Raw genomic sequence first — 13,365 nt, 5'->3', positions numbered from 1 at the left:
GGATTAAGACCACTTGGCTATTTCCCTTTCAGGGATGTTGGCTTGATGAATGAGATGACAGCTGGGAAATCACTTGGAGATCTTAGAAGAAGAGGTATTATGTAAATTCCAGGGATTCTTAGAATTATTCCCAGCTTAAATAATCTTATTCTAGGCTTGAGGTAAATTGTAAAACCTCCTGATGACTGAGCAACCTCAACCAAAAGAATTAACATCCCAAGCCACTGGTTTACAGATAAAGATTTCTGAGAGAGATCTTTTGGTAAAAGGAAATATGAACTAATGATCACATTAAAAACAAACAAACAAAAAACAACAATAACAACAACAAACAAAAACACAATTCCTCATGCTAATTGGCTTGGAATCTGAGGTCTGGATCTTAAGGACAAACCAGCAAAGCTTAGGCTAGAACCCAAGGTGAGGGAAGGGGGTCTTATATTATATTAAAAGCTATCTGTTTTCAAAATAACTATGTACTGAGTTGTGTGAGCCAGTTTTGTGCAGAACTGGAAGTTTTTAAAGAAAATCAACTTTGTAGAAAAAAGTGGGACAAAAATATTATAATCAATAATCAGGGACCTATTATCTATTCATCTTCACCTACCAGTAGATTATGAGCTCTCTTGATATAGAATCTTACCTTCTTTACTGGTGGGGAGTGGGGACTGGAGACAGGACTATCAGGGGGGGATGAGTCTACCTCCACTGGCTCTTCCTCTTTGATTCTGACATCTGGGGTGGAGGGCAGGGACATATCCAAGGGCCCAGCAGCCTGCTAAAGGTAAGCATGAACACAACCTTTTAGAAAAAGAAATACATCTAAACACATGGTTTTTCTTTGGGAACAAAGTTTTAAAACTAATCCAGCATTCAAAGCATTTGGAGTAGGAGATAAGAAAACTGATTCCAGACTTAATTGTGTGATTTTACAAATGCGTTTGCTCTTTTAAGCCTTCAGATTCTTCATCTGTAAAATGTAGACCAGAGAAAGAAAAAAATATCTATGAAGATGCCTTTGTTCCCTGAAAGCAAGAAAAAGCTAACACATATCCTTGCTGTTTTTATGATTCTTTTTGCTGTTTTCCCTTGTAGGAGGTAAAAATGATTTTGGAGCCTGACTCTTGCCTACTCCTGACCAGCTCTGTTGGCCACTGGGGAGCTATGAACCTTTTCTCCACCAAGCTGGATGATATGATAGCCCAATTATCAAAAGTAATGAAGACAAGTCAGCTATTAAAGTTCTACAAACAAGCTAGGAAAAGCTCCCTTTTGGGGACTTCCCATGTGTGGCTGTGGTCTCACTTGGAAGTCCAATGCTTTGTATTAGAAGCTCAGACAAGTAGGGATTGGTGTAGCCAAGACAAGAGGAACTAATAGTAAAAAGAGGAAAGAAGCAGGGCCTGAGGGAAAGGCAGGAGGGAGGAAGAAAGGGGAAGAGAGAGCTTGCCTAGCTGAAGAACTATCAGCTCATGAGCTGTAAATGGCTTTGCAGGGAGCAATAAACCATCAGAGGTAATGACCCTGACATCACACCATGACAGGGAGGTTGGTGTTACAGTCCATGACAAAGTACCTTCTTTGTTCTATTTGTTTTCTATCCCTGGCTTCTCTGTGAGTGAGGGGCTTATTTTATACTTTTCCCATGGGATTCTAGTCCCTAGAAACCTCTTTCTTTGAGGCTGAGTTCAGACAGTGTTTACTTCTACAGGAAGCAGTTATTGGTAAATGATAAAAAAGGCAGTTTCCTTTATTCCTGTCCTTATCTTCCCATTCAACAAGTCTTCAGATCTTCTATATACTGAATTATCTAGCCAAGGATTCCCAAGGTCAGAATGGTTAAGGGAAAAGAAATAAGACATCCCAGACTGAATTTTGACTTTAGTTGATCTAAGGCCCTTTGAGGTTTCTTTGAGAACATCCATGATTTAGGTAAGTTTCAGGCTCATTAAACATTCGTGGAGACTCTGCTGAGTCTGAATTTCCCAACAATGGAAGGTTGAGACTGTTCCTTCATGGGCAGGTTGAAAACACAAAGAGAGAGCCATTTGTTCACAACTAGGCCTAAACAGGAAGAGAGAGACTTCAAGTTTGTGGAGAGGGTTAACCTTTTTTCTTGGAGAGGAGGAAGAGGGAGGGGAAAAGAAGAAAGCATATAATAAGTTTGGTGACCATCTTCTCCTACTGGAAATATTCTGACTTATTTTCCCCTTTGTACCTACAAATAATGATGGCAGTTCTATACAAATTACAGAAATCAAAACAGTAGCAGGTAGATAGTGAGGGACCTAGGTAGCTTAAGGTAAGGGGAAATGATCATTGCTAAGTCTGATATTTTAAAAGGACATCACCACTAAGTCTGATATTTTAAAAGGACATCACTACTAAGACTCTCACTTTATTAGTACAACAAGGGGAAGGGTTAAGAGAGATTCATAGGAAAGATAGCCAAGAAACCAATGTCACTCGGAAAGTATGCCAAGATCTATTGAAGGGGTTGTGGTAGATGGCCTATGTTCATTCTTGTAGCTGAAGCTGGATGGAAGAATCCCATTCAACTATCCTCACTAAACCCATTGCATGCCTCTCTTGTGCAGGTTGAGGACAGAATCCATCAAAATCTTTACTATTTTTCCTAGCTTCTCTTTATACTCTAGTATAACATACACATGGTAGCCCTATTTCTATTTCATACCATTATGAAAAACAGGGATCAGAATGAGAATCTTTGTATGTGGGTATTTATATACAAATACATATATTTTTGTGCATGTATTTACTAGACAAGAGCCATATGGATTCATGAACCTATGGGCAAACTCTTCTGATTATAGATTAGAGACCCAATTGTAGCTAGAAGTCAGTTAACTCAGAAGACCAGAACCTGATCTCTGATTCATCTTTCTTTCCACCAATCTCCCTCTGGGATTTTCTGGTGATCAAGAAAGCAGATACAGTCTCTCCTGTTCCTATGGAGAGCCTAGGAACATCAACTGTGTGATAAACAACCACAAATCAAAAGTTTTGGGATCTAGGACAATGAAATAGATATTTTGTCAACAAAAGTCCTAAGTTACTGACAACTTTCACTAAATAGTAGCATAGACAGGATTACAACATTGGTCTCTGGACTATCACAGCAATATTCTTTGCTCTAAACTACTCAGCTTTTCAGATCCAAAGGATGGTGCTACTGACACACTACTGGTACAGTTATTACTAGGCTGACTGCCTGAACCTTCTGGTGCCTTTTACATTCTGAGATGTTAGCTACACAAAACAGAGAAAGGATAGCCCACATCAAAATCTGAATCTAATTAACACTGGGCCAACAAAGTCAACAAATATAGTTAAAATAAGTATAGAACATCCCCCAGTTGCTTCATGGAACTCCTGTTTCTTGCCTTTTTCTCATCATCATCTGCAGCTTTCTTGAACTCATGCTCAAAGGAGTTGGCTAGTTCATTGAAGAGTCCCACCTCTTCACAATTCTTCAAGAATCGGGTAGGGGTAGGGGTCTGATCTGTAAAATAAGAAAGGAATAGGAAGTATTTAAGGCTTTAATATGAGTAGCAGGGTTATTCCACAAACTCTTTTCTTCTTTCCACCCATAATAAAGGCTTCAGTAAGAAATAAGAAATTGAGAATTTACAAAAGTCATGTTTTCTTTATTCTACTAGCAGCCAAACTGTGTGTTGGAGGTAAATGAGCTTTATGAAACTATTTAACAGTAGAAAGTAATTATTAGGTGAAGATGGAAAGTATTAAGTGTCCATGCAATGTTGCGTTGTGGCCAGAAGGGGGAACACAAAACATTTCGTTAATCTGTGTCCATTAAAAAATCCCCACCTATTTAATAAACACACCTCCCAAAGCAGAATTTTAGGAAGCTTTTTAGCCCAGCAGATTCTAGGATAATTAAGTAGTATTTTCTCTTTTTATCTATGTCCTTGATGAATCTGGAAAAAACACATTTGGCTTGGCTTCTACCTGAATGAAATAGGGAATTTAGGAAGGAGAAATCACAAGCTGTGAGAACACTGAAGTCCAATGAAGCGAATGCTTTTGCTTAAAATTATCTAACAAACAATGGCAGTTAATTGATATGGAGACAATGTTCCTCCCTAACCTGGGCAAGCCTAAAGGATAGGAATGGGGTGCAGAGGACAAGTGTCAGATAAAAGGATCAGTCTGAAGGAAAAAAATTTGTCCCCCCCCCAAAAAAAAAGGAAAGAAAGAAAAAGAAAAAAAGCACCTTATTTCACAAAGTGCCACATTTTATAGCTATGGTACATGGTAGAAAATAGGATTTTAGATCCAGCTCCTGAGACTTCAAGAACAATGTTACTTTTAGTAATCTGTCCTTGTTCACTTAGAAGGTGTCCAGTATTGGTGTCCTTGAGAAGGGGGAGGGAAGCTCTAATTTTGTCTAGACCAACTTTTAATTCAATTAAAAAATCTCCTATCTTTCTGTTATCTAATCATAGTATCATAAAGACTTTTTTCAACTGGTTAGCCATTTCAGAATAAATTGCATACCTCTAATCCTTAGGTAACTTTAGGTTTTAAAGGATAAATTCAGCAAGACATTCCATGGAAATATTCCTTTTTTTCTTGCTCTAAACAAGATACCTTCTGAATCTGACTGTTTGGAAAAGCTGTCACCTCCTAAAATAGTTTTAAAAGTTCCTCCAGACAACAATAAGGTAACTTTTCCTTCAAATATGGAATATTCAAGTATGGAGGCATCTTTTATACTGAGAGAAGTACTTTACTATTACATATAAAATCATTACTTAAAAAGAATAGAAGGGAGTACACTGAGGGGATGGCCCTCAGAAGAGGGCATTTTGGCCCTCCATATGAGTCTTGTATAAACTCTTCCTATATCCTATTGATCATGTTAATACTGGTTTGTAGTCTGTATATTTATTACTCTTATTTTAAGAAATATTTCAAAAAACCTTTGATTTTTACATCATCTATACTTTCCCATATTTCTTCCCTCCTTTTTCCTTTTTCAGAGAGTCATTCCTTCTAATGAAGAATAAAAGAAAAGAAAAAGTATTTGGCAAAAACCAACCAACATAACCCAACAAACTTACTAAGAATAATGTATTCAGTCTTTCCGTCTCTTACCTATGACAAAGAAGACCAAGGTATAAGGGGCAATGTCTTTTTATATCTCTTTGGGATCAAGCTTGGTTATTTCAGAAAACTGAGTTCCAAAAGTTTTGGTTTTGTTTTGTTTGTTCCATGTACATAGTTACAGTTTTTGTGCCATCTATTCGGTTGCTTTGGATTATTTCACTCTTTTATCAGTTCATAAATGTATTCCCTAATACTTCTCTGTATTCATCACATTTATTTTTTCTTCTAGCACAGTAACATTCCATAACATTTATGTATCATAATTTGTTTAGCTATTTCTTAATGAATGAAAATTATTATTTCTACAAAAACTGCTATTAAAATTTTGGTGTACAAGGACCTAACAGTAGTATCTCTGAGTCAAATAGTAATGGATATTTTTTGGTCACTTTCTTAGCAAATTCCAATTTTGCTTTCCATAATGGTTTGACCAATTCACAACTCTACTAACACTGCATCAGTATTCTCAATAATTCCTTCAAGTTGTTAATTATTTCTATTTTTTGTCATCTTAATCCAATTTGCAGAGACAGCTTCAGGGTTGCTGTGATTTTCACTTTATTTGGCTATTAATAGTTTACAATTCTAACATCTGTTCATATCTTTGCACAACTTACTGTGGTTTGGCTTGCAGTCTTATTTCTATTAGCTGGCTATATATATATCTTGGATATTAGATTCTTATCAGAGATGTGATACAATTATTTTTTCCCCAATTAATCATTTCCTTTTTCCTTGTTGTATAAATTTTGTTAGTGGCTGATTCCATGCCCCCATCCAGCAGAAAATAGTTTCTGTCTCTCTCTCTTACACACACACACACACACACACACACGCTGGTCTAACCCTCATTTTTGCTAGATTGTTTTTCAATTTTCTCAGCAATTCTTGTCAAATGAAGAGTTTCTTTCTTTTCCAGACAATGCTTGTTTTAGGATTATTGAATTCAAGTATTTCAGATTGTTTCATGTCTAGTCTATCTATTACAAATGATCTACTTTTCTATTGCTAGGCACATAAGTATCTGATCTGGTTCTCCTAAATTTTTTTTTTTTTTTTTTTGTAGTATGATCTTTAATCACGATGTACAAAGACATGTTTCTTGTCATAGAAATTACAGATAACTACACACATACACATACTCCTGTATCAGTGAAAAGAATTTCCCCATATCAAAGAAATCATAGGTCTGATATAACCTCATAAATCTCAAACCTAGTTGTGAAGAAATCATATAACCTCACAGGTTATATGATAAGTCATCATTACAAACAATGCTGTCTAAAGGTAAATGGCACACAGAGGAGTATCAATAGCGCTGGTAAGTCAGGAGACCTAGGTTCAAATCCCACTTCTGACCTTATTCATGTGTGATTTGAATCAGTTTCTCACCTTTATAAGTTTTCGTTTCTCCTTTGTAAAATCCTTAAGCTGCCTACCTGCCTTACAGGGAAAACATGTATAAATATAAGGGTAACAATATGAGCAATGTTAAGAAGGCAAAGATGTTTACGATACAAGAAGATAATAGAATATCTAGGCTAAAGGGTAGGAGCGGCTGTAAAAGTAATATTCCAAAATCTAGCTATGTCATTGTTCTTTGTATCTGACCCCTTTGGGGTCAAATACAAACTCCTCTGTTTCTTCTAACCTCATTAATTAATGGTACATAACTAGTGCATTTATTATCCCAAATTTAACCAATAAATATGCACATTTCCATATTTAAATGAAAAAAGATTTATACATGAAACGACTACCCTTCCTTGTAACGAATAGTTAATACTTCAAATTTTAAAATATATTTCATATTACTACCACACATCTAACAGAAATGACAAATATTAGAGGGATGAGGGAAATTAGGTATGTTAATCAACTGCTGGTGGAGTAGTGGATTGGTTCAACCATTCTGAAGAACAATCTGGAACTATCCTCAAAGGGTTATAAAACTTGCATAAATACAGTGATTTTCAGGTGAAAAAAAACCTTTCAAGACATATATGAATTGATAGCAACTGAAGAAAGGAGAATCAGGAGATCATTGTGCACAGAACAGCAATGTTGCAATGATAACTATCAAAGACATGGTGTTACTCTGATCAGTACAGTGATGTAAAACAAATTATAAAGGATTCATGATGAAAAAAAAAAAAAAGAATATCCACTTTTACAGAAAGAAATTTTCTTGTATTGGAAAACACAAACCACATTCAGAGAAAGAACTATGGAGATTGAATGAATGAAGCATACTATTTTTTCACTTTTCAAAATTTTTTTCTTGTGATTTTTCCTTTTATTTTCTGATTCTTCTTTCACAACAAAACTAGTGTGGAAATATGCTTAACATGATTGTACATACATACTACATCAGATTATTTACTGTCTTGGGGACGGGTGAGGGAAGAGAGGAAGGGAAAAAATTTAAAACTCAAAATATAGAAAAATGAATGTTGAAAATGATCTTTACATGGAATTGGAAAAAAATTAATTGCAAAAACAAAAAACAAAACAAAACACAAAAACACCAAGCCAACCCCCAAATTGTACATACCCTTTGATCCACCAAACCCACTATTAGATTTGTACTCCAAAATAATCAAAGAAAAGAACTATATGTACAAAAATATTTATAGCAGCTCTTTTTGTGGTGGCAAAGAATCAGAAATTAAAGGGATGGTCATCAATTGAGGAATGACTGAGCAGGTTGTAGTATAAGATTGTGATGAAGTATTATTGTACTATAAGGAATGATGGGGGGGGGGTGATTTTCAGGTGAAAAAACCTATCAAGACATATATGAATTGATACCAACTGAAGAGAAACAGGTGATCATTGTGCACAGAACGGCAATGTTGCAATGATAATCAACTATAAAAGAGACATGGTTACTCTGATCAGTACAGTGATATAAGACAAATTATAAAGGATTCATGATGAAAAATGAATATCCACTTTTATAGAAAGAAATGAGGAACTCTTGACTATAAATCATAGTATAATTTTCTTGCTTTCTTTTTTTGGGGCCAATATGGCTAATATGGAAATATGTTTTGCATGACTTCACATGTATAATTGATATATTGTTTGCCTTCTCAATGGGTGGGATGGGAAAAAGAGACAGAACCTGGAACTTAAAATTTAAAAAGAACAAAATGTTACCAATAGAAGCATCTGCTCTTCTGGAGTCATGGCTGGTCACTGCATTGATTAAAATTCTTAAGTCTTTCAAAATTGGTTTTCTTTATAATTTTGTGATTTAAAACTATTGATGATAGAAAGGCAAATTAAGACATCTTTGAGCTACTACTTTATACTTCTCAGACTGGCTAAGATAACAGGAAAAGATAATGATAAATGTTGGAGGGGATACTAATGCATTGTTGGTGAAGTTGAGAACTGATCCAACCACCCTGGAGAACAATTTGGAACTATAGTCAAAGGGCTGTAAAATTGTGAAGACCTTTTGATCCAGCAGCATTTCTGCTGGGTTGGTATCCCAAAAAACTCATAAAAGAGGAAAAAGGACCCATATATGCAAAAATGTTTGTAACGGCCCTTTTTGTAGTGGTAAGGAACTGGAAATTGAGTGGATATCCATCAATTGAGAAATGAATTTTATAATATATGAATGTAATGGAATATTACTGTTCTATTAGAAATGATAATCGGGGGGCAGCTAGGTGGCACAGTGGATAGAGCACCAGCCTTGAATTCAGGAGGACCTGAGTTCAATCTGGTCTCAGATACTTAACACTTCCTAGCTATGTGACCCTGGGCAAGTCACTTACCCCAGCCTCAAAAAAAAGAAAGAAAGAAAGAAAGAAGGAAAAAAAAAAAAGAAATAAGCAGGCTGATTTTAGTAAAGCCTAGAAAGACCTACACTGACGCTGAGTGAAGTAAGCAGAACCAGAATACTGTACATAGCAACAAAAATATTGTGTTATGATCAGCTATGATAGTTCTCAGAAATTCAGTAATCTAAAACAATCCCAATAGTCTTGGGATGGAAAATGCCATCTGCATCCAGAGAGAGAAATATAAATACTGAATGTGGATTGAAGCATAGCATTATCATGTTTTTTTGGTTTGATTTTTCTTTCTTGTGTTTTTTGCCATTTTGGTCTGATTTTTCTTGTACAACATGACAAATACATTAAATTAAAAGTGAAAGGAATTAATTAAGAAATATCCCCAGAATTACTGGATTAAATAATTTCATTAAATTAAAAGCCAAAAACCAAAATTCCTCATCCCACTGACAATACTCTATATTCTAGCCAGATTGGCATGCTTCAAATGTATTCATGTGTTACCACAAAAGTTACAGGTGAAGCTATAAGAATGGGAAGTAGGCCATTTGCTCAGGGATTTTGAAGTTTTAGTCAAAATATTGCCCCCAAGTCTGGGGGTAAGGGAAAGTGAGTAAATCTTTATCTTAAAAGATCTGGTGTCTGATAGAATGATCAGAAACTAACCTTCATGAAGGCAGAATACTGAGCTGTGCTTGTCTGGAAAACCTTTGGTTAATCTGGAACCTTCCTTTGATTTAAAAACAAAAGCCTGCCTAATTTTGTATGCCTGAAATGTACCTGAAATGATAGGCTGCTATTATGTTTGATACCATAGTTGAAAAAGCAACATTTGAGATCGAAAACTCATGAGAAGCTCCAGAGCACCCAAATTTGCTTAGAGAAGTGCTATTGATCGAATGTCTTGTCTAAGTTCTGGAAATGAGCTCCCAGCTGTGGCTGGGAGAGGGAAAATGGCTGAATTTATGAACTGTCAGTTCCCTGGCTCAGGAAAACTGACACTCATTGGAGAAGCAGTAGCCAAGCAGGGTCAGCTTTCTCACCTTCTTTTGTTCCTCACCTCATCAGCTGTAGGAAGAAATATCAAAGGCCTCTTCTGTCCATAAATCTTCAAGAATCTTAATAAAATGGATGCAAGGAAGACGAAGAGAAATCCAAGAAAAAATCTTATATGCCTATCCACTAAAACCACAGAAGCTGATCTTATTATTAAAATTGGAGGGGGTGGGGCGAAGGGGAGAGGAGGGAAGAAGAAAAAGGAAGAGAACAGAAACTTGGGAGCTTTCAGTGTTCCTTTTTTTCCTGATTAAATGCAGATCACACAAAAGCTCTTAATGGGGGAAGGGAAGAGCAGTTCTCTGTACATCTGGTCCCTGGTATTAATCTTAACTGTGGGGTGATATTGAAGCACGTGGCTTTTGGAGCAGTGAATACCTGCAATGATGACTGAGTCTGTCCGGGCTGGGCCAAATTTCAATGTCATCTCATGCTTGTGTTTATGAACCGCCAGGTGGTCCTCGTTTGTAAATCTCTGAAACAGAAATGGAGAGAGATGAGCTGGGGAGGAGTCAGTGAATTGATGCCCTTTAAAAAAAAATGTCTTATTGGATGTCTTACAGCATCTGGAGAGAAGGTCAGGGAAGGTGAAGAATTTTTTTTGGGGGGTGGGGTGAGAAAAGACATGTGATGAAGGAAAGAAAGGATGAAAGTAAGGATTGGGAGTGGAGAGGGAGAAAAGGCAATAGACAACAGGAGGAGAGGGGAGGGGGAAGAACAGAGCACCAACTGCTCTGTGGTATTAAGTCCAAACAAGACAAGTGGACAGATTGTTAGTGAAGTGGGGTGCAAGCTGAAGGCTCCAAATGAAAGAATCATTAAGGCCAACTCCTGGAGAACAAGGGGAAAATAATTTTTAATAATAATAATAAAGAGAGAAGCAGGGAAAGGCTGGCCATCAAAAAATAGGAAATTCAGAATATAGCTCTTGGTGGTGGGGCTGAATCGGGCTGTTTTATGAGGGGCTAACAGGGAGATAAATTATGCAGGATTAGGAGATCCATTTAACTTCCTGGCCCCTGCAGTGCTACAGCAGGCATCAGTGTAACCATTTGGCTCTGGGTTTTAATGAGCCGGGACAGAGCTGCGGAGGACTGAAGCCCAACGGCCAGCAGTAAAGGCACAAACCATCCCATCGGCCAAATGCTATTTCTCCTCATCAGGGGCAGGCACAGAGACTGCACAAGCCATAAAGGGGCCAGTACAATGCTATAGACTTTATAACAGTTGCATAAAAATACAACTGAAGATGGGGGGGGGGGGCGGGCGGGGATTTTGTCTTATGTAGGGGAATTGAGTGGATAAGGAATGAGTAGGTAAAACCTAGATCTACCTTCAGCTTCTTATTGGCAAGATAGAATAACTAAACCATAACTTTGCCACTCCCCCAAGACCTTCTCTAAAGTGGCATGTGTATACATGCAAGTCTGCATGCTGTAAGAGCTTGTTTACCAGGGAGACAAGGAAGGAAACAGATCAACACTGGTAATTCAAAAAATAACACAAAAAAACCTCACAGAGGCTGACTAGCTGCTCCTCTTCTACAACAAACTGCAACACAATGTTTGGAGAGAGTAGTTTTCTATCACAGTTTCATCTGCCTTTTTGCTTCTAGAAATAGTGACTAATTGAGTACTCTTCTATTGGCTCTATTCTTCCTCCACTTCCTCTCTTCAACCTTGCTTTTCCACACCTGTTTTTTGATTTCAATGTTCCCTAAATAGAATTTACTCCTTCATACCTCAGCTGCTTTAGGTAGAACTCTGTTTTCAAATCTAATTGAATTATCTCAACCCATTTCCTTTTTCTTCTCTTTTTCTTTTTTTTTTTTTTTTAAACCTGGCAGAGAGGCAAGCAGAGAAAAACATTTCCCAGATTGCCCAAGATATATATATATATATATATATATATATTTTTTTTTTTTTTTTTTTTTTCCTGGACATAGAAAATAGCCATTGTCTTTTTCCTCAAAGCTACTCTATACCTTATCTGATGATGCAAATTTGGATACAGGAGATGCAATGAATACAAGACTTTTATTTGCTAGAAATAAGGTCAAGTAAAAAGATGGCTGGGATTTTGTAAAGGAGGTAGTGCTCCAATGCAATTTAAAAGCACTTATTAAATACCCACTGAATGCCAGGCATTGAATTAGGAAGTGAGGAAAGGGAAGGGGAGAAGGAAAAGAGGGAAGGGAAGGAGGGGAGGGAGAAAGAAAGGAAGGAAAAGTTCCTGCTCTCAATGATTGCATCAACAATGACTTATTTGGAGAATCAAAGGCAAAGCTAGAATACTGGCATAGAAAAATCATTAGGCAAGACAACAAACTCAATAGTATGACCTGATTTTGGTGAAAGAAACAAATGCCAAATATCTCAGGAGGGGAAATGAGGTAGGAGATCAAATTTCTACTCTTGTTAAGCACTCATCTCTTTACTTGTACAATTTCCCAAAGGTAAAGGAGGTAAATAAAGATTGCTAGCCTCACTTGGGGAAGATAGGTGAATAGGGATGTATAACATGTCACCATGAAGGGCTTAGAGGACTGGTAAGCACTGAGGGAGAAAACTAAAACTATTTCTTCCCCCCCCCCCCTTTTTTTCTTTTGCTGAGGCAAAAATAACTTATTTGCCCAGGGTCATATAACTAGGAAGTATGAGACCACATTTGAACTCAGGTTCTCCTGACTTCAGGGCTGGTGTCCTATCCACTGCACCACCTAGCTGCCCCTAAAACTATTTCTTCAACTTCTATGGTTACAATAAAAGGAATCTTTTTTTTTTTTTTTTTCTTTTCCTGCTAGAAATTTCTTGATATCTTTCTTCTGTTCTTCTGTGTTATGACTGCTTCAGACAACTTTTTTTTTTTAAATGACCTAGCTTCCAGTTCTTTCTCGTGTGTGTGTGTGTGTGTGTGTGTGTGTGTGTGTGTGTGATGGTCTGTCTGTCTGTCTCTCTCATATGTTCTTTCCCTTGAGCCATATATTTTCCCCAAATGAAAGCCACGGGCAATCACTCCCCCACCTCTAAACTTAAATCATGTTAAACACTACAGAAAGGGAGTTGAAGCAAAGTTAGTTGAAGAGCACACACAGCTGTCTCTCAGCTCAGCTCCAGTTATTTCCCTGTTAGTTCTAATACAACTCTTTGTAGCAAGGCTGGGAGTAAAGAGGGATATAGAAGTTTATTGGGAAGAATGGTCTGGAGAAGAGACTGATGATCTCTTTTCTGAATTTTTTTGTAATGTGAGATAGAGATAGCAGTGAAAAAGATCCATTAGAATGCATCTGTATGGAACGGACTTGAAATGTGCATTTGAGGCATCTCTCCTCTGGAAATGTTATTTT

General features: G+C 37.0%; 1 protein-coding gene across 9 annotated transcripts in view; it reads right to left on the bottom strand.

Moving 5' to 3' along the window:
• LOC141544256 (cyclic AMP-dependent transcription factor ATF-7) overlaps positions 1 to 13,365 on the bottom strand; it is an 87,969-nt gene that overhangs the window by 14,649 nt on the left and 59,955 nt on the right. For 6 of the 9 annotated variants that reach the window (XM_074270203.1, XM_074270205.1, XM_074270204.1 and 3 more), the window contains 3 exons: positions 10,398 to 10,494; positions 3,405 to 3,523; positions 644 to 778 (listed from right to left, as the gene is read on the bottom strand). In XM_074270203.1, the coding sequence (XP_074126304.1) occupies positions 644 to 778; positions 3,405 to 3,523; positions 10,398 to 10,494 (351 nt within the window). Of the gene's footprint in view, positions 1 to 643; positions 779 to 3,404; positions 3,524 to 10,397; positions 10,495 to 11,536; positions 11,809 to 13,365 lie in introns of those variants that run through there. The other 3 variants (XM_074270206.1, XM_074270207.1, XM_074270211.1) reach the window with 2 other exon arrangements.

This window comes from Sminthopsis crassicaudata, chromosome 5 (assembly GCF_048593235.1).
Source record: "Sminthopsis crassicaudata isolate SCR6 chromosome 5, ASM4859323v1, whole genome shotgun sequence".
Taxonomy (NCBI): domain Eukaryota; kingdom Metazoa; phylum Chordata; class Mammalia; order Dasyuromorphia; family Dasyuridae; genus Sminthopsis; species Sminthopsis crassicaudata.
The sequence above is the reverse complement of the archived record's forward strand: the minus strand, read 5'-3'. Positions and strand labels throughout refer to the sequence as shown.